The following is a 21,861-nucleotide window of genomic DNA, read 5'->3' as shown; positions in this document are numbered from 1 at the left end:
TTGATAATTTTTTTGGAACATGATTAGACCATATCTAGGTTCTGGTAAAATTTTGAGATCCATATTCCTTGTAGAACTTTGTGGAAATTATCTTGTTTAATAGATTGATGATTTTATTAATTTTATAACCCCTGATGCCTAAGGATATAAAATCCGGAAAATTTACAGTACTGAGTAGATGATAACTAGATGCTCCTGTAAATTTTGTAGCACCAGAAACAATGTCAATCATTCTGTGCAAATTTGTGAAGTCTTTATAGTGATCTGTTTGCATGGATTTTCCTAATTAAATGCTTTATGGTTAGATTCTGAAATTTATACAGTAGATGTTAGATTTACTGTGTTGTTCTACATTAAAGTTTCATCACTAGATCAAGAGTAGATTTTCTGTTATGAAATTGTGAAAACATGTTATGTTTTAATGCTGAAAATGCAAACCAACCCACACACTCATTCATGAAGAAACATAGTGGTAATTACTACTCCATAAATGACTATCTAGTAAATGAACTCACAAAGATCATCATTAAGTTAATTTTGTTAGACTACAACTTTATCGTGAAGGAAAGAAATCATTTATCCCGTTGTAACCATGAGAATCTTGCATTGCATATAGACGCGGTTAATCTCGCCGACGGAGAATACAAGCTGGTTCCCGCGGACTCTCTTATTACTTCGGAGGTTAATTTGAATTGCACTAACTTAGCTTAAGACCTGGGCCAAGCCCTAGACGACTCTCAGCCTGTCAGTGCCTAGGAAGGCAAGCCCCGGTGCATAATCCAATTATTTTAAGCATTTATTCATCTAACTATTTGTATATGTTGTAATAATTTTATTGTGCATTTATGTTTTTAGGTGTTGATCGAAAACCTTAGATGCATGATTCCTAGATACCTATATTTGATATCCGGATTTTTTTATCGACTAGTTGCCCTGCTAATTAGGAACGGTAGAAGTCGAGTGGTTTTCTGCCTCTCGCGAGCATATAGGATTTGACTGACTTAAATTTCTGTTGAAATATAAGGACAACGGGCGGGGTTGTGTAGTTGTGATACCCCGCTGGTGTAGTAAAAAATGGTTAAGGTCGCGGTGTGTGTCTCATTTCGTTAAGCGTTTGAAAGTACTAGCCACATGCCGAGAAATATGGTAATTGGTAAGTTTAAGTACCTGATTGGACCCACGAGTGGAACGATCAATCACCCTCTTGGTAGAAGTAAGTTTATTTTTGTCCGGATATACGGGTGCAGAGTGGTCGGACTCTGTAGTCGGGGAGGGTGATCCGGATCCACGGACTGGAAAGAAAGGGGGACAGTAGCGTGGGCGAAAGCGAAGTCGATCCCCATGCGTGTGGTTTAGGTTCCCCTGGCCAGGTTGAAATTCGATTCAGAATCGTCCGCCTCTCACGGCATGAGATTGCTTAATGTTTTTGATCACACAGTGTAACAAGTGGAATAAATATTGATAATATTGTTGTATGATTAAATGGTTGCTCTACCATGTTTGAGTAGAGATAGTTGCAAACTTAGAATGGTTAATCCAACTAGAAAGTGGCTAAATTAAAATCTAAAATAAGGATCAACTCTTAGTGGCATGTTTGGCAAAACAAACCCCACAAACCAAAGAGCCTTGCATGTCTAGTTATCGGACTATGTTATATCCGGTGACGGGTAAGTCTTGCTGAGTATTAGTATACTCAGCCTTGCTTGTGACACTGTTTTCAGGTACTAACTTCGAAGATATGATTGCGAGTCTGACTTGGCTGTGTACTCTGCCTCCGGGCTGGTCTGTTGAGTGGGATGGCCCTTCAGCTGGTGCTGACCACCCTCCCGCTGAGTGACGCTTTTCGTACGGGCTTTATCGACGCGTCACTTCCTTTTGTTAGACGTCTTTTACTACTTCCGCTGAAACAATGACTCTCGAATAATTTGAGTAGTTGGAACTCTGTAGTACTTTACTATTTTGAACATGGTTTTGTTATAAATTTACTTTCCGCCGCAATAACTCTGAGATGTATGAGATGTTCTGTGTTGTAATCTCTGGGCTCACTTTCATGTGAGTGTTGTCTGCGCGATCCTGGAATAGCGTGGCTTTTATCGAGGCTTCACTCGAGGAACTACCGGTGCGTGCCGAATTGAGTCCGAGTTGCTTAGCAACGAAGATCAGTGCACCCGGGCCCAGTCTTTTGAGTGGTTCCGCCACAGCGACGAACTCCGGGATGGCGATCGCGTCCTCTCCTCAGGCCGCGGAGGGGCTGTCGGGCCACCGTCTCCTGTTGCGACAGCCGTCGCATCACGCCCGCCTCCCATATCGCTGGCTGAAACCATCCCGATTGGGGTTGAGGCGAGAACGTGAGTGCTATATCTGCTCCTTTGTTCTGGAGTGGCAGCTTTTTGATGATGCACCCGCTTGTTCCTGCAACGTAGGGTTTCGACTGGGTTCCAGCCGCTGGCTGGCCCGGTGGAATGGACTGAGCATCCTTCGCTGGCGGTTTTGCTCGCCCGTCGTCGTGAGGAGAAACGCACCCTCGGGGACGTCCTCGTCGCAGATGGTAACAGTGGCGATACCAAGCCCTGTCTGCAGATTATAAAACGAGTCGAGCGAGCTAGCGAGTTATGAGTTTTCGTCCAGCCCTATCTGCAGCAGTGTTCTAGCCTGAATCAGGCTAGATCCCCCCCTAGTTTCTGTCTTTCTCCCCTTTCCCTCCTCTCTACCTCCCAAAACTCTATGAACGTTGCGGAATTTCCGTTGGATGCAATGGAAATGGGGATGCGTCGAAAAAAAAAGCTAGGCAAGTGTGGCAAAGAATTTGGAAGCCACACTTTTTCTTACCTAAGAAAATCTTCCACACTTTTAGTTTTTTGACATGTGAAGACCAAAACAATCGTGCTTAAGCTTAGTTAACAACCAAACATCTATCAATTTGGTCAAACATGCCTAAGATTAAGTGTGACAAAGTGTGGCCAGAAACTAAACATCCTCTCACTCAACTTTGGATCCACTTAATCCCGTTTTAACTAAAGCACGCATAATCACGCGTGCACTCTAGTTCGTTAAGGCTGTTTCCGGTGAAGAATTTTATTACTCGATTTTATAGAATGCCGCGTCACCTAAAGACATTTAAATTCTTAAATTACAAAGTTTTATTTTTACAATTTAATAGATTGGCCACAACATTTAATTGTGAGGTAAGTGATTTAATATATGAATCCCATCCTTATTTGTCACGGCGGGTGGTATCTGGTTGGTTCTTGGTTGAGACCTTGCTATCGGGGTACATGTCGGGTTCAGGCCCCACCGCGTTGGCGCGGCATGGTATCATTGCTACCCACCGCTGCCGCTGCTTGACAAGAAAGCATCACGATGCTAGAGGGAGACATCATGGATGCATGGATATCACAATCTACTACTTCAGCTGTTTTTTCAACGTAATGGGTATTTATTTGTCCAATATACTAGTTTTGCTTGCAATTTTTTTCACAAAACAAATTAAACTACTCTCTCCGTTCCAAATTATAAGACGTTCCAACAATCTTGGAGAGTTAAAGTTTTTTATGTTTGACCAAATTTATATAATAGAATAATGACTACCATTAGATTTTTTATTAGTTATATTTTCATAGTACATCAATTTAATATCATAAATTTTTATATTTTTCTCTATAATTTTGGTCAAACTTCAGATTGCTTTGACTCTCCAAAATTCTTGGTATGTCTTGTAATTTGGAACGGAGAGGTATTGTCTATACATGAGAGCTAGTAAATATTATGAACATATTTTCACTATAGTAGAACTGCATATAACGGAAATCTTACGCAGCTAAACGATAATAGTACAGTCTTTACACAACGTCGCCACACTCCGTCGACTAGGTTCAGCTAGCTAGCAGAGAGGCTGGCGAACAGGTCGAGGTAAAACGTGCGGAACGCCTCCATCTCCGCGCGCGGCAGCGCCAACCCGACCTCGATGCCGCCGCCGTCCCCGTCGCGGCCGCTCTCCGCCAGCGCCAGCGCGCCCGTCCGTTCCACCGACGCGATCTCCACCTTCTTCGGCCGCCCCCACGCCCCGCCAAAATCCGCCGCCGCGTACATCCGCAGCTTCGGCGACCCGGCCACGGTCACTGCCCGCGCCGACGCGTACTCCCGCACGGAGCGCACCCACCCGCGCGCGTCCCGGAACGCCTGCCCTTCCTCCGCGAGCCCCTCGATCACACGCCATATGGCCGCCGCCGCGGCCGCCGCGGCGAGGCCGCGCTCTCCGGCCTCAACGCGGCAGATACCCAGGCAGTTGCCGAAGTAGTTCGCCGGTATCGGCGGGCTCGCGCGGGGCTTGCACCCGGTCACGAACCCGAAGTGCGCGCGGGACGCGGCCTCCCCGTCCACGTTCCGGCCGCTGCCGCCGCGGCGCGCGTGCACGATACCCGCCCACGCGGCGCCGCACGCCAGCGCGTAGGGCGAGCACCGCGCCGACGTCTCGGACTCGACGTGCCCCCCGAGCGCACGGAGTTGCTTGTCCGTGAACCGGAACGTCGCAAGCACTACGCCAGGACGAAGGCTCAGGTCCCAGCCGTCGAGGCGCCTGTCGACGGCTGCTGCAAGAGCTCGGTGGTCGCTCAGAAACGCCTCCCGGAGCCCGGCGTCGTCGCGCACGACGCTGCGGTCGAACAGCGGGGGCACGTCCATCTCCAGCACCTGCTTCCTGCACTCGGGGCCGAGGCGGTGGAACTCAGCCCACGTCCTGAGGAAGTGCGCGTAGCTGGAGCCGTCGGCCACGGCGTGGTGCAGCGTCGTGCCGATGCAAATGCCGGCGCGAGGGAACACGGTGATCTGGACGGCGAAGACGTCCTGCGACCGGGAGCCACCGAGTGTCCGCAGCGCGGGTAGCAGCGGATGGAGCCTCGTGGTGTCGCGCGCGTGGTCGCCGGCGAGGTCTTCAAAGTCGTCGCCGCTGACGGCCACGGTGAGCGGGACAGAGTCGCCGTCCGAGAACACGACCTCCGGCGCCACGCCCTCGGCCAATTCGCACGTCAGCTTCCCGGCCAACGGGTAGAAGTGGTGCAGCGCGGCGGCGAGGGACTTCTTGAACCGTGGCAGCTCGCCGAGCGTGAAGTCGGAGACGCTGAGGAGGTCGGCGTTGTCGTAGAAGATCAGACGTTGCACGGGCGGGAAGCCCCAGAAAACGAGGTCGAAGAACGTGAGCGGCAGCGCGCGTGGCTGCCCCGCCGCCGGCGCCGGCGACGGCGAGACGTGGCACTTCTCCAGGACGGTCACGGGGTGAAGTGCTTGAGGCGCCATCGTGGCCGGCCGGCAAAGTCTTTTCTTTGGGTGCAATGGTGTTTTCCCTCTGGCTCTGTCGCAGGGGTTACTCTCGATTCTCTCCAATATTACTAGAGGGACGCAGCACGCCGGGTCTGTGTTGGTGATGGTAGAGAAGGTGGAGGATGGCCTATCAGAGCTCGCGGTGACGAGGCGGTTGAAGCCTTGAAGGGGGGAGCTTATTGTGGACTTGGCAGCAGGGAACTCGAAACAATTTTTTGGGTTTGTTCGGTAGGAGCGTAGGGCTCTTGCTCTTGCTAAAATAGTTTCAGCTCCAGTTTCAATGGTGAAGCAGCTTTTTCAGTGGAGCTGAAACTATTTTTCAAAATGTTTGGTGAAGCAGTTCCTCGACGGCAAATTAGGTAATTTTATAGACAATTAATACTTGAGGAGAGAGGAGAATCTGATGAAGCTATTTTTTTCTCCTTCATTTTAGTATATAAGCTATTTTGGGGCTTATGTGTGAAGTCGATTATATTTTTCCACCTGTTTGGTAGGATTTCATAAGAAACCATCGGAGATGCTGTTAGAAAAGCCATAAACCCATTTTAGTATTGAATTGTATTTTTTAATTTGCCCCTTAAAGCCTTGTTTGGTTAATCCCTTCTGCAAGGGGATTAGAGGGGATTGAAGGTGCCAATCCCCTCCAAACCGATCAAGGCCTAAGAGCATGGCTAATAATACAGCCAGCTAGCTATATGGGTTTTTTTAGTCTTCTCTTAGCCCATTCATATAGTGGTTGAGCCCTTAACCATTAATGCATGGCCCCACTTGTCCCTCTCACAATTTTTCTTGGTTCTTGTACATAAGCGGGCTGTAAGCTTACAGCCCATCTCTCTTCTCTTTCCTCTTCTCTCTCATTCACCTCAGCATTTAGCCAACTTACAGCCCACTCTAAGTGGTAATGATGCTGATTTCCCAAACGAAAAAAAGGAAAGACTTGCAGCAATGGCAAGTTAACACTGAGCAGTAACAGGCCAATAGGCGAGCGGCCAAGAGCCCAAGACCTTATTAAAACTCGCCACCCCTTGCAGCTGATAGCTCGCACTCCACCTTCCTTAGGCCAGCACAGCACAGCGCACAGAGCAGGAGCAAACGCTCGCTCTGCCGGAACGTGACAATGTCGCCCACAGCTTCCCAGCTCGCCGGCGGAGAGCCGTTCCGCGTGTTCGTGGGGTACGAAATATTCTAGTATGCAAATCGTGATCGGAATAGCATATACAATAGGAAAATAGTAAACATTTTGCTCTTGGCTTGTGAAATGCCTGTGCCTAGGGAAGATTATCAGCTGTGATCAGAAAAATCAAAATTTCTAATAAGAAAAATATGAATATGGATGGTCTTAACTCAGTTAAATTTTCTGGTCACACATAGACCTATTTCCGATTTGAACCTCTTAAATTTCCGATTAGGACCTTTTCGTGTTCCAATCTCCCCTCTCCCTTATGGAGCCCAAGAAATAGGACGAAACCGGAAAAATTCTCCCAAAACCGGAAAAGTACTTCCCAAAATCTGAAAAAAAGAACATGCAACAGGAAGTCGAAACCGGAAAAGGTATTCCGGAAAGCGGAAAATTGCTATTTCAACAGGAAACCAACATTTGTTAAACCAGAAAATGATGCTTGTAACCGGCAAATTACTCCGGCATTGAACCAAACTAAAACAGGAAAACAACGATTCCGAAACCCAAAATATGTATGAGCTGTGATCGTAAAATAAAATTTTTTAACAAAAAATTATGAATAAGTCAAGCACGTTGGACTATATAAGAAATCCATTTGCTCGGAGAAAAGTATTAGCCGTGATCAGAAAATCAAAATTTCTAACAAAGAAGTTATGAATATGTCAAGCACATTGAATCGATTTCCGGTTTGAACCTCTTAATTTTCCGATTAGGACATTTTACCTTTCTGGTTGCCTAAATTTTCTTGTCATATAGACCGATTTCAGGTTAGCTCATTTTAGTTTTCCGTTTGTAGGATGGATGGATATGACTCAACTAAATTTTCCGGTCACAAACGTTGACCTATTTCCAGTTTGAACTTTTTAATTTTCCGGTTGAGGGATGGACACTAAATGGGTTTGGGTCTCTATGTGAATCAACCTGTTGTTGGCTAATGTGTTAAATAGTTATTCATCAGCACTCTGAGTATTAAATAGAGAATATAATATATTATATATATATATATAATATGGCCAGGGCTAATCCCTAACCTGGGTATGGAATAGCCTATTCCATACCCGAGGCAGCCACCCACCGTCCGCGCCAGGCCGCCAGCGCGCCGGGAGCAGGCTAGCGCCGGTTTTCCTCCCGTCTCCGGTTTTCTGCGGAGCCGCTCTCTGGTTTTCCTCCCCACGTAGCAGTTCCCTGTCTCTGTCTCTGGGCCAGCAATTTTCATGGGGACATGGGAGTCATGCGACGGTCTAACGGAGGTTAATAGGTTACATCCTGATGCACACTGCGCTCGATGAATTCAGCGTTGAAAAATGGCTAGTGGTTGGAAGCTAGCGGAGTATAAAATTTATTCATTTGCTCTGATGTGACGACTCATCAAATTCCATTAGTTTTTTGGACGTGCGAATGCATCAGTCATGGATTATATTGTTGCTAGTGTTCTATTCACCAACCATAATAACCATGGAAACATGTTTGGAAAGAGTACACTCCCAACATTTTAAGATACATGAGAAAAACAAACCTTTGATTAAGCCTGATGTCAAGACCTCGAGCAAGAGACTCAATAACAGGATAATACCCATTTGCCATCAGCCCATGACCACCAGTAGGAACACACAACGTGCATATCGAAAATAAAAGGAAAGTCAGACTTAACCTGCTAGACCTGACTTGCCCAGTTTTATCCTACAGAGCTTAGATTTATACAGAATACTACAGTCAGCTAAATAGCAATTATATTGTTGCTAGTGTTCTATTGATGCACATAAACTATAATTTATCACGAATGGCATGGTGTCTTGTTTAAGTGGCAGAAACATAGGCAAGCAAGCAAAAATCCTATTTGGTGTATATGAATAAAAAAGTAGAACCACTGAAAGTTCAAAATTTAGCGAACATATCACAAATACCTTTCGCAAAGAAACAATCAACAATTTGAAAAGGATGACCATTAAAAGGAGTGCTTAGAGAAAGAAAGATAATTCCTTAAACTGTCAAGAAGGATAGTGCTACCTATCATATGAACATTCTGAATCTCATATCTACTCACGCATCAGTGCATCACATAAATATCTGAAACTTTAATAACATGATCAAATGCAGCAAGTGGCTAACCTGATGCTTGCGGATTGGTCTTGAGTCTGGATGAGCTGCTGCTGGAGCGTTGGCGACTAGTATTTGTCACCTCACCGGTCTGCCGGTCATCAGTGATTTACCCATGGATATCGAACACCCTGTCACCTGCCTGCCTTCCATTATCCTTTAGCATTCATTCATCTGCAAGAATTTTGGGTGTGCTGTTTTTTTTCCTGTGACCAATATCTATGCTCAAATTAAGAAGACTAACGCTGGGTTTAATTCATGAAGCCAAAGCTGCAGACCTGGTAGCAACTACATGCATCCGTGTCTGCATGAACAAATAGGGCTGCAGGGGAACAAATTGAACTTGAATAACTTAGATCGGTCGATCAGAAAACAGATCAATTAATTTAAAGAACCCTAGATGGTGGAGAAGGTAAGCCGGCGCTCAATTATATATTACTAGATGATACTCCGCTCTTTTTTTTTATTATTCTAAAGGCTCGATCCGAAGGAGCATAAGAGGCACATTTGGGTCTATCTTAGGAATATAGTGCTGATCAGTGTCATTGGCTATGGTTGCTTGGGGCACTACATCGCAACACATTTTTGATTTTCTTGCTAAGGACTAGAATCAAGGACGAGGAGTGTCTGTCCAACATCTACATCAGTCCATTCTGTGATGCAAATCGCAATTTTGTAAACGTACACCTGTCCTCTTGGTCGCCAAGAGGACAATTTAAATGAAATGATGCAACATATAGCTTTCTTTTGATCTTGGACCGCTGACATTGGTTTCTCATATGTTTGGGGATTAGCTTAATGGATCAACAGAAAACTTGAGCAATAGGTTTTGGTTGTGACTAAGTGCTTTATTTATATTGGGGGATTTAGCTAAGGCATAGTAACATGGTCTTTAACAAGATAAAGCTCCAACTGAAGCTCCTGTGGATGCCATTTTTAGGAGCACCAGTTGTATTCGTTTCTGGTCTTCGTTACAAAAAGAGGGAGAGGGAGACCACATGAATGTGATCGTCAGCATGTTAATGTTTTGAGGTCATATTGACGGATCGGATATCTTAAGGGTTTGGTAATAAAATATACATGTCAAGGGTTTGATCATATTTTGTGCCAACAAGATGATTTCTTTTTTTATGGAGAGTTTTTGTTTCCATTGAATTTTAATATGAAAACGCAACATCTGAAACAATGTGTTGACGCAGAAATGGCCAACACACAAACGCTAGAACGCTGTAACGAATATGGCACCATTTATGCCATTTCGAGTGATTTTGGTGATCGAATGACAACACAACACTTGGACTAATATGATTGTTAAGATGATCATTCTCAAGCTTTTAGGTTCAAGTGATGACAAAGAGAAAGAGAAAATAGGCGTAGCAAGGCCCGAAGGGCAGCCCCTACGGGGGTTAGCGGACGGGGGTCGAGGGGGAGCCGCCCCTCGCGGGTCTCAGGGCAGCGCCCTGAAAGCTCTTCGATTCAGGAGCACCGGAAGAACCGACGCCAGGGCATCGGAGCATCCGATGGTAGTCGGAAGAACCGACGCCTTGATACTTTGGTGCAGAAGGGAATCGAAGCCAAGTCAGCCTATAGGCACCGGTTGAACCGACGGTCTAAAATAGGGCATCGGTGCAATGGCCGTCCTTTGTACCAGAGACGATGTCAAGTGCCCAGAAGAAGTTTCTTCAGCACCGGTTCAACCGACGGTGCATCGGTGCATACCACCGGTGTAATGACGTCAGCGTCCAGGAGAAGATTCCTTCAGCACCGGTTGAACCGGTGAGACATCGGTGCAAAGCATCGGTTCAACCGGTGGTCTCTGCGTCAGTCGTCAGGAGTCCAACGGCTACTTCGTGTTATGAGTGACCGGATGAACCGACGCTACCCTGCCAAGAGGCATCGGTTCTTCCGGTGGTACGCAGATTTTCAGCTAACCGTTGGAGCAACGACTACAAGACTTGGTGGCCTATATATATGCCTCACCCCGGCCATTTGAAGTGAGCTGGAGTTGCTGGACATCCCACACACACCCAAGAACATCTCCAAGCCATACAAAAGCATCAAGATCATATCCTTAGCCCTTAGCACACTTTGAGAGTGTTGTGTAAAGGATTAGCTCTTAGTGAGTGAGTTTGCAAGGCTTAGAGCCTTTGTGCTGTGGTTCATTAGTGAACCAAAACAAGAGCTTGGTGCGCCGGCACCTTGGAGCGTGGAGCTCGCCGGCAACGTCATCGACCCTCCGACTTGGTGTGGAGCGGCGACGACACCTTTGTGCGGGGGACGTGGAGACCCCCATCCTTTGTGGAGAAGCTCCTTAGTGGAACACGGGGCCAAGGTGACCGTGATTGTGTTCACGGAAGAGACTTGGTGGCCGAGTAGCAATACTCTTAGTGAGTGCTACAACAACGTGGATGTAGGTGTGCCTTTGTGGCTAACCGAACCACGGGATAAACACCCGCGTCAAGAGTTTGCTATCTCCTATCCCGCTCTTTAAGCTTCCGCATTTCTTTCTAGTAATTTGTATGCCTTTACTTTCATAGAATAGTTTCTTGGTAGGAAAGGCTATAGGTTGCTAAACTCTTTTGGGATAGGGGTTTTACACTAGAACAACCTAGTTGCACATTTTGATAGCATGTTTTAGTTTAAGTTTTGTGCAAACTAGTTGGAGCCATAGGTCTGAGTTTTTATTAGTGCCTAATTCACCCCCTCCCCCTCTTAGGCTAGAGCACCCGATCACTTTCAAACGCGCAGGATCGCAACCGACCGAAACACTCCGGCGACCGGTCAGACCGGTCGCGCCAACAGGTCAGACCGGTCGGGTGCAGAGAACTTCGCGAAGACCTAGAACCTCAAGCTCGGGAGGGACCCCGTCGAAGCTAGAAGATCTAGGGTTGTCTTGAGGTCGGCAGGCCACTCAAGATGTTCTTGAACACCGTCGAGACGAGCAAAGAACAGCACGAGATTGGAAAAGCTAGGGTTTGGACAAAAATAGAAACATTATAAATTGATTGATTCGATTGGGTAGAAGGACCTCAATCAGCCGTGGCCTTTATATTTATTGGCCGGAGAGGACATACTCCTTCCAAATCGGGTTACAAACAGACTCTACAACTCAAATCTAACCTAATTCGGATTACACAGAACCAGACCGGTCTGACCGGTCGGCCCGAACGGTCAGACCGGTCGGCCTTCGGCAATGCCAATTTTAGCTGCCAACATATGCCCCTTACTTTTTAGTGAGCTTTGCAAACTAAAAAGCAAGTACAAGGCTCTAGTCTTTCTTTTTGGTGCTTTGTTGCTAAAGTGAGAGATAGATTGGGGGAGCAGGGAGGTTTGTGGCATGTTTTCGCTCTTCCATAACTTTTGTTGTATAGACATGTCATTTGGATCTTTTGTATACTCTTGCGTTGATATATCTTTACATGTGCTCTCTTGATTAGGCTTATATCTTGATAGTGTGATCTTAATTAGGAAAAATGAGTATGTTAGTGTGGTTATCCATCTAGGATTTTATTGTTAGCATGTTCTGGTTGATAGATTTTTGAATTTTTAGATTGGGCAACACTAGTGCTAGATTAAGGACTTGGTTGATCTAATTTATCCCCTCCTTTGTGTCACGATCCATTCAGAGAGCTTCTCCGGCAACCAGTCTTTTCTTCCCCAAGCAACACACGTCCCCATCACCCGAACGTGTGGACGATATCATGGCGCCATCGGGGCCGCGCTCCATGATGGCCTCTGCCTGATCGACACCATGGAGCCGACCACCAGCAGGGGATGCATGGGGGTCGGAGCTGTATCGAGCACACACCATGCTCGATCGTCATCAGTGATTGTAACTAAAACTACCACTTGTGAAGTATAAACAAATGCGCACTGCTAGTCTTTGCTTCCCCAAGCAAACACACGCCAGCTACAGTCATTCAGAAATGCCCACGCATGACACCGAGATCACACCTAACACGCATATACGCGCAAAGCAATCAAAACAAACACCATTGTCACGGCACCAACCGTGCTTATATTCGTCTAAAATAACGACTTTTTTTAATTAAAAAAATAATGACTTTCCATCCATCCATGTCCGAACCCTTTACCTGAATGTTTCCTAAAAAAAATTCACCTGAATATTCGGACAATTTCACATCAGGCTGTACTACTCTCCGTATCATTCTCTTCTATAAATAGGCATAGGCGGCGCATGCTGCTCTAAGTCAACAAGAACAGAAGATCGACCTACTAGCTGTTCAACGCGTGTGGCTCTCCAGCCAGCAGCTACTAGCTCAGTAGCTCCCATAAAAAAAACATCTACTCTGCTAGCTCTTATCGACTAAAAGAGTCGTTGTAGTATTATATAGATCGATCGATTTAATTAACTAACATTAATGCAGGGCCTCACTATTATTAAGCCATCTCCCAAGCATCTCAGCAGCTTGTTGGTCGCCGTTGCTGCTGTCATGCTGGTATTGCTCGCCGGAGTCGCCCACGGCGGTAGGTGGCTCTTCGCCTCCGGCAGCGAGGACGAGCCGTGCAAGAAGATGACGGTCTACTACCACGACATCCTCTACAGCGGCAACAACACCGCCAACGCGACGTCGGCGGCGGTGACCAAGCCGGCGGCGGCGCTGAGCACGGCGCACTCGGCGAATGGCACCTTCTTCGGCATGCTGGTGGTGTTCGACGATCTGGTCACGGAGGAGCAGGCCCTGTGGTCGGAGCCGGTGGCGCGCGCGCAGGGCTTCTACTTCTACGACAAGAAGGAGCAGTACAACGCGTGGATGGCCTTCTCCCTCGTGTTCAACTCCACGGCGTACACGGGCACCCTCAACCTCATGGGCGCTGACCTCATCGCGGAGAGGACGAGGGACATCTCCGTCGTCGGCGGCACCGGGGACTTCTTTATGGCGCGTGGCGTCGCCACGCTGCGGACCGACTCCTTCGAGGGCCTCTACTACTTCAGGCTCCAGATGGACATCAAGCTCTACGAGTGCTACGTGTAATAAGCTAAGTGGATGTTTAGATTAGAAGTGTTAATTGGTGGGGTGCCCCTCCAACTTTTTTAGTTCAAAATTTTGTACTATTTATTTAAAATAAAGGCCTCGTTTGGTTCGCGCGCTATGATTCTAACGCGCCTCTTCTGGTCTCCGCATGAAAGATCAAATGAAGTCTATTTGCAAAACCTTTTCAGGAATGGGTGTAACTTTTCTCGACGAATCTAATGATAGTAATTAATCGATGATTTGCTACAGTGATGCTATAGTAACTATCCTCAAATCGTGCAGTCAAAGGCCTCGTTAGATTCTTCAGGGTCACTAGCGCGGGGTTCTGAAGTTGGTTTTATAAACTGACTTTGTTTGACACCGTAATTAGCGGTCAAAGTGTCACTATTCACTAGCACGCTGCAAACTAAACAGGGTAAAAATATCATATTGAAGAAATAGTACAAAATTTTTTAAACTAAAAAGAATTAGAAGTGCACCTAAGGGTTACTAATTGACACTCCTTGTTTCGATCCTAAACATCATTAACTCTGATTTTGCTACAACCACATGAAGCCACGTCATCAATTAAGTCTACACCGTATGATTTCATCCTCCCTGTTCTCCTGTACGTCTATTTTGCTGTACGTTAATCCACCATCTCACACAAGACCATTCATCTACCAGGAGCCCAAGAGTTTGTTCATGCAAAATTATGATTCATTTATTTCCCCAATAGATTTTACTACTCTATTTCTCTTCCCCAGCGCATCTAGATCCTTCCTATTCTCCTGCATTTTTTTCCTGCTACCGGCACAAAATTATGATTCATTTATTTCCCCAACAGATTTTACTACTCTATTTCTCTTCCCCAGCGCATCTGGATCCTTCCTATTCCCCTGCATTTTTTTCATGCTACCGGCAGTGTAGCAATATGTCTCCTCCGTCTGCTGTGTGTTGAGGTAAGAGATGATGATTCTTCTTTTGTTTTGATTCCCTTTATTTTTTTCACCTCGCCGCCAACACCTAGGCCGCTGGCACCGTCACCGGGCGTCGCGGGCCGACAGCACCGTCGCAGCTGAATACTTCCACCGCCTACTCGCCGCCAATGCCCCCGCCGCCGGCACCGTCGTCGAGCATCGGGGCCAACCACTTGCACCACTTGCTCAGGCTACCTCCTACGCCGACCCTTCAGTTGCTCGCCCTCCTCCTACCCCACCCCCACCGGCATCCAGCGCCTGGCGGATGGCACCCTCGCCCCTACCGGCATCTAGCGCCTGCCGGACGGCGGACGGCACCCACGCCGTTCGGGCTAACTGCCGGCCGCCGTCTCGCCTTCGTCGGGCTAACTGCCGGCCACGGCCTCGACCTCCAGCGCCTGCCGGATGGCAACCACGCCCTTGCCTCCGCCGGGCCGACTGCCGACCGCCAGCCGCGGCCTCCCTCCAAACCCGCACCCCTTTTCCAACCCCGGCACCCAGCCCCCAAACAATTGATGCAATTACTTTTGCGATTCTTCTATTCTTCCTCCGTTCTGTCGATATTCTCTTCTTCCTCTGTGCTGCCGCCGCGACTCCCAGCTTGCTGCTCCCACGAGTGTTCTACTATTGGCTGCTGTGCTGGCTTGGTCTTCATTTCCGCTTACAGATCCCCCTCCGTTTCGTCAGCCTCTAGCAGGGACATATTCCTTCCCTTATTCCTTTTTGTTCAGTCTCTTTGAATCCTGCCTTCTCGATACATTAAATTGCTAATGTTCTTCTTTATTTGCTTTGATGCTTCTTAAATATTTGCTGAAATGTTTAGCTAGCATATCCAACATTTTCCAATTTGGTTTAGGTTATTACTGATGTATAAACCATTCTATTCTAATTTAGTTTACTCTTCCATTCTAGATCTCATTTTGGGACAGGTGCGCTACCTCTTCCTGATCCTGGATACGCAAGCCTCAGGTTGGTAATCGTTCATTTACAATGCAGTCATTCCTCTGATTAAATATTGTGCTTAGTCTTATGTTGCTACTTTCCTTTATTTTAATCAAAAAAATTTCTACCTGAGTCTTATGCATTCCGAAATACTAAAAAACATATGCAATCAGGTTAGTACTACTTCGTGTACACTGCAGTGACACCTTTGATGAAATTGAAATATTATACTTAGTGTTATTCTGCTACTTTGTTTTTTAAAAAAAAAACAAATTCCTACCTCAGTCTTATTCATTCCCAAATACAAAAAAAACCATGTGAAATCAGTTCATAATGGACGAAGGACCAAGTGCTTCAAGAGAATCAAGACGTCCAGTTACCCGTGGCCATCCACGCCGCCGTGCATCACAAATTTTGGTTCCGCAACCTGACATTGCAGCTGCTAATCAAAATCGCCTTAAACGACGGATGCTTATGTATGCTAAGAGAACAGGAGGTCTGTCTAGATATTTTCTACTTAACCCTTTTTTGCTTCATCGCACAATCCAATCTGCTCCTTAGCATTATGCAAATAAATATCTTCTATAAAATTGCCTATAGATTCCTCCATGTCAACATCAAACACTACAAGTTTGGACACCTTTCGGACACCTCCTTCACCGATATCAACATCAGCCTCACACACCCAGCACCATATTATTGGTACCATCACAGCCTCCCATTCATCAGAGTCTATTCCAACAACTTCAAATCAAATATTTAACCACAAAAGTAAGAATTCTCATTACAGACTCAATTAGGTGACCTACTACACCTCAACATCTTATTCTTCTAACCTGCATATTTTCCTAGGAACAATCTTCAGTGCTTTAAATCTTGGTGGTCCCCGTTGTTCCTGTCAACATTGTGGTGCTTTGTTTTGGTATGAAGAGCGTCTTCGGCGTGATAGGAACACACCAAACCCAAAATATAATTTATGTTGTAAAGATGGCCTCATCCTTCTTCCACCATACCAGCCTCCCCCACAACCCCTCCTATATTTGTTAACGCAACATGGAAACCCTCTTACAAGACACTTCTTTGACCATATCTGACAGTACAACACCATGTTTGCAATGACATCAATGGGAGCTAAAGTAATTGAATCCATACATGATGGCCGTGCTCCATATGTTTTCAAGATAAGTGGTCAGGTTTGCCATCGAGTGGGTTCTTTAATGCCATCGGAAGGCCATCGACCAGAATATGCTCAGCTGTACATATTTGATACAGAGCATGAGGTCTCCAATCGAATAAATTTTGCTTCATCTTCTTCTCGCGCTCCATTTCACGCCAATCAGAATATCGTTACTTCTCTCATAGAAATGTTAGACATGCACAATCCAATTGTCAAGCTATTTAGAACAGCAAGGGAAAGATTATTAGGTGATTCATCTGATCAGTACCACATTAGGCTATTTGGTAAAGCGGACGCACATGAAGATATCTATAGTGCTCCAGTCGCATCTGAAGTTGTTGGTATGATAGTTGGTGGTATTGGCCAAACTGATGTTGGTAGGGATATCATCATAGAGGATCGCTCTTCAAGGTTGCAACGAATAAATGAACAACATTGCAAGTTCATGGCCATGCAATATCCAATATTATTTCCATATGGAGAGGATGGTTACCATGAATCACTTATGTATCGTCAAATAGGAAGGTCTCTCTCTCAAGCATTCAACGGCAACTATGGCTGAGTACTTTGCTTATAGGCTACATGATAGGCCATCAGATTTCAACATTCCATTAAGGTGTGGAAGATTAACCCAAGCATATGAAGTGGATGCTTACTGCTCAGTTGAGGGAGAAAGAATTGATCACTATCGAACCCCAAGTTTCCAGCGAAAATATAGATCAGCACCATACAACAGTTTAGCAAACTCTGTTTCAAGTGGTATTAGATCTGCTTCCTCTGTTGGCCAAAGAATTATTCTACCAACCTCATTTACTGGAAGCCCTCGCTATTTATATCAAAAATACAAAGATTGCATAGGGATTTGCAGAAAGCATGGTTGCCTAGATTTGTTCATCACATTTACTTCTAATCCTGTTTGGCCCGAAATTATGGAGGCTCTACCTCCAGGCCTCCAACCTTCTGACCGACCAGATATTATCGATCGAGTTTTCAAAATGAAACTTAATATTCTAATGGATGATATAAAGAAGAGAAAATTCTTTGGCCCCATCAATGCAAGTAAAAATTTCCCTACCCATGCTTTGTTCACATTACTTAATTTTCCTATCTCTAAAAACAAGATATCTATGTGCAGTTGTTTACACAATTGAATTCCAGAAACGTGGCCTTCCCCATGTGCATATTATTATATGGTTAGCAAAAGAAGGGCCCTTTGATGCTGCAATGATAGATAACTTCATCTCTGCCCAACTGCCAGATCCTACAACCGACCCAATTGGATATGCGGCTGTTTCTTCCCACATGGTCCATGGTCCTTGCGGTGCTCTAAACACCTCTTCCCCATGCATGTCTGAAGGAAAATGCTCCAAATTCTACCCCAAACAGTTTTGTGAGAAGACAACCATCCTTGAAAATGGTTTTGTCCAGTATGCCCGCCCTAACAATGGTTTAGTTGTCACCAAAAACAATATTGATATTGACAACACATTTATTGTTCCTCACAATGTTGACCTGGTAGTTAAGTATCAAGCTCACATAAATGCAGAGAGAGTTAACCATGATGGTATGCACAAGTACCTTTTGAAGTATGTAACAAAAGGATTTGATGGTGCTAGAGTTAGATTTCATGGCAATTCTTCGACCCAAGGCTCATCCAATGACACTATTAATGAAATACAAAATTATCTAGAGTGTCGTTATGTGACACCACATGATGCTGCTTGGCGATTGCTTCAATACGACATCCATCATACAGATCCATCAGTAGAGAGGCTCCCTGTTCACCTGCCTTTTGAAAATAGTGTTGTCTTTACAGAAGAAGATGATCTTGAAGAAGTCATTGAAAATCCAAACAATTTGATTACTAAACTCACTGCATGGTTTGAAGCCAACAATCAATTCCCAGCAGCAAGAGAACGCACATACATTGAATTTCCTGAGTACTTCACATGGCATTCAAATGGAAAATTTTGGGATACACAAAAAGGATCCAACAAAATTGGTCGTATAGCACATGTCAATCCTGCAAAGGGTGAAACTTATTATTTGTGGATGTTACTCCACATAGTCAAAGGCGCAAAATCATTCTCTGAAATACAAACTATAGGAGGCCACCATTACCCTACATTTCGTGCAACATGTGAGGCTTTAGGTCTTCTTGGAGATGATCAAGAGTGGTCCCATGCTCTCACTGATGCTGCACAGTGGGCCACAGCTAAACAATTGAGATAACTTTTTGTCACTTTGTTGCTATTTTGTGAAGTAACAAATCCTTCAAAACTTTTTGACGACCATGCATCACATATGAGTGAAGATATCTTATACCAGATCAATCGCAACTCTTCCCAAACAAATAATTTTGTTCTGGACTCCTTCGTTACTTCTTCCCTCCTATTTGAATTGGATAAGTTATTGAAAGATGCTGGATATTCTTTATCTCATTTTAACTTACCCATCCCTGAATATATTGGTACTGCATCCTCAGACAATAGACTTATATTAGATGAGCTTAGCTATGATACGCCTATCTTGGAAGCATCTGTAGCTGATGATATTCCAAAGCTAAATAACAATCAGACGGATGTCTTTGATGCCATTACCAGTTCTATTATGAATAATGAAGGCAGAACATTCTTTGTTTATGGATACAGAGGTACAGGAAAAACTTTCTTATGGACAACTTTGCTTAACTTTGTTAGGAGCAAAGGAAAATTGGCTCTAGCTGTTGCATCATCAAGAATTGCATCCCTACTACTTCCAGGTAGTCGAACACCACACTCACGATTTAAATTTCCTCTGGACATGCGTGAGAATTCTATGTGCAGTATTAAGAAAAACACACATCTTGCTGAACTTATTCAGCAAACATCTAATTGTGTGGGATGAGGCACCAGTTAACCATAAGTATCTTTTTGAGGCATTGGATCGCTCACTTAGGGATATACTTTCAGAGAACAGACCTAATGCACAAGATAAACAATTTGGTGGTATAACTGTTGCACTTGGTGGAGACTTCCGACAAACTGTTCCTGTTGTCCAGAATGCAACAAAACGCCAAATCTTAAGAGCTTGCATAGTTAATTCTTATTTATGGCGGCATTGCATAGTTCTACAATTGACTCAAAATATGAGACTAACATCAACATTCCTTACACCCTCTGACAGAGAAGACCTTCAGGTGTTTTCTGAATAGCTTCTACGTGTTGGGAATGGTACAGAGCTTTTTATTCAGATCCAAAATGAACCCAGCAGTACTTACATACAAATACCACAATCGCTTCTTTTGCACCCAGATTATAGAAATCTTGATGGATTGATTTCTTTTGTTTACTCATCTGGATGTCAACCTACAGATATACCATCTTACTTCTGTGATCGTGCAATTTTAGCTCCTACAAATGAAGTTGTGACAGAAATAAACAATAAAATGATTTCTCAGCTGACAACATATGAGATGTCATACTATAGCTCAGATTCAATAGACGACACCTCAACCAACCATTCTACTTTGGAGTCACTATACCCGACTGAATTTCTGAATACTATTACAATCAATGGCCTTCCAGAGCATGTCTTAAAATTGAAAATTGGTGTTCCTATAATGCTTCTACGCAATCTTGATCCCTCCAGAGGCCTTTGCAATGGGACCAGACTAATTGTCACTCAGCTTACAACTCGTGTCATTGAAGGTGAAATAATCACAGGAAAAGCCAGGGGTTTAAAAGCATACATTCCTTGCATTATTACTACATCAAATCAATCCAAATGGCCCTTCAAATTGAAACGTCGCCAATTCCCGATACGACTTTCATATGCTATGACCATCAACAAAAGCCAAGGACAAACACTAAACACAGTCGGTGTATATTTACCATCTCCTGTCTTCTCACATGGTCAATTATATGTTGCTTTTTCCCGAGTAACTTCACCTAAGGGTCTGCGAATAGTAATTGAAAACAGCCCTCCTTTATTTGAAGATTGCACTCATAACATAGTATATGGTGAAGTCTTCTCACAAATTTGACCAGTATCATAACCTATTGTTATAGGTATTTCTTCAGTTACATCCCAGTTGCTGCTTGCTATTTTTGTTATGTAATTTCATTATAAATTCCTCTAATTTATCTTCTCCCTTCTTTCAGACGATCCTCAGACATGAGCTCAATGACAAAGCTTGCAGACATTACTTCAGGGCAGCAAAACTGCAAGGTCTTAGCCCGCATTACAAGACTATGGGATTCTAAAAATATGAATTCTAGAGCTGCGGATCCCCTCATTAGCATTGATGGTGTCATCCTTGACGAAGATGTACATTCTCTATTGGCTTACTTTATTTTTTCCAGCTAATTTGCACATATTTATACGGATTAAGCATAATCAAACCTCCATTTCCTTTTGGATCCAGGGAAAAATGGCTCACATTAGTGTCCCCAAAAAACTTGAAAAACAGTTTCGACCTTCACTCACTCAAGGATCTGTCTATATGTTTGCAAACCCCATTGCTGTTGATACAAAACAAAAGGCATATATATATCACCATCAGGACTACATGCTCCAGTTCCAACACACCTCGACGGTTAATCGTCTTCAAACACGAGGAGGAACCATCCCCAGATTTGCATTCAATTTATGCCCATTTGATCAACTTGCATCAAAAAACATCCGCTCAAAACCCCTCATAAGTATTTCATGCCCTTCTATCTTTACCTAGAATTGTTTGTACCGATATATCTTAACAAAGCTTCTTTTTTACAGATTTAATTGGAGTCATCAGTGATGTTGGCCCATATGACTTTGCTAGCCCTACATCAAATAAAAAACTGCAAAAAATCCAAATTTGTGACCTAGAGTATGCATCTTCACAAAGATATGATTTTCTAGCAACATGACCACTATCCTTCTTATGAATATTTGTACTATGATAGGGAACAAACGCAACAATTGCTCCTCTGGTCTGAACATGGTGAATCATTTGATGGGGACAACACCATTCAACAATCCAAAAATGGAATTGTGGTGGCAATATTTGCAGGCTTAACTGTAGGAAACTTTTCAGGTTTGTAATTTAAATAATTCTTTCTCAAAACTAACCTTATGCATATATGCCCTCTATAATACCATCATACTTTATAGGACAAATAGAGGCATCATCAAGTTATGCAACTCAAGTATTCATTGACTCGGACCTTTAGG

The 21,861-nt window shown here is 44.6% G+C and overlaps 2 protein-coding genes and 2 long non-coding RNA genes across 4 annotated transcripts; 3 read left to right on the top strand and 1 right to left on the bottom strand.

Annotated features, from left to right (window-relative positions):
- Nucleotides 1-3,736: 3,736 nt before the first annotated feature.
- LOC120670881 (anthocyanin 5-aromatic acyltransferase-like) lies at nucleotides 3,737-5,632 on the bottom strand. Its single transcript, XM_039951061.1, has one exon. The coding sequence runs from the start codon at nucleotides 5,290-5,292 to the stop codon at nucleotides 3,877-3,879; it is 1,416 nt and encodes a 471-aa protein (XP_039806995.1). The 5' UTR covers nucleotides 5,293-5,632; the 3' UTR covers nucleotides 3,737-3,876.
- A 6,883-nt stretch (nucleotides 5,633-12,515) lies between these two features.
- LOC120670412 (dirigent protein 5-like) lies at nucleotides 12,516-13,708 on the top strand. Its single transcript, XM_039950497.1, has one exon. The coding sequence runs from the start codon at nucleotides 12,976-12,978 to the stop codon at nucleotides 13,588-13,590; it is 615 nt and encodes a 204-aa protein (XP_039806431.1). The 5' UTR covers nucleotides 12,516-12,975; the 3' UTR covers nucleotides 13,591-13,708.
- A 1,019-nt stretch (nucleotides 13,709-14,727) lies between these two features.
- LOC120668782 lies at nucleotides 14,728-21,343 on the top strand. The gene is made up of 3 exons (XR_005672561.1): nucleotides 14,728-15,518; nucleotides 20,811-20,976; nucleotides 21,074-21,343. It is a non-coding gene; the product is annotated as an uncharacterized LOC120668782 (long non-coding RNA).
- LOC120668783 lies at nucleotides 15,844-16,616 on the top strand. The gene is made up of 3 exons (XR_005672562.1): nucleotides 15,844-15,987; nucleotides 16,092-16,262; nucleotides 16,344-16,616. It is a non-coding gene; the product is annotated as an uncharacterized LOC120668783 (long non-coding RNA).
- Nucleotides 21,344-21,861: the final 518 nt, after the last annotated feature.

This window comes from Panicum virgatum, chromosome 4N (genome assembly GCF_016808335.1).
Source record: "Panicum virgatum strain AP13 chromosome 4N, P.virgatum_v5, whole genome shotgun sequence".
Classification (NCBI taxonomy): Eukaryota; Viridiplantae; Streptophyta; class Magnoliopsida; order Poales; family Poaceae; genus Panicum; species Panicum virgatum.
The sequence above is the reverse complement of the archived record's forward strand: the minus strand, read 5'-3'. Positions and strand labels throughout refer to the sequence as shown.

Excerpts from the sequence above, each read along its gene's own strand:
- LOC120670881 (XM_039951061.1), bottom strand. The coding sequence starts at position 5,292 with ATGGCGCCTCAAGCACTTCACCCCGTGACCGTCCTGGAGAAGTGCCAC.
- LOC120670412 (XM_039950497.1), top strand. The coding sequence starts at position 12,976 with ATGCAGGGCCTCACTATTATTAAGCCATCTCCCAAGCATCTCAGCAGC.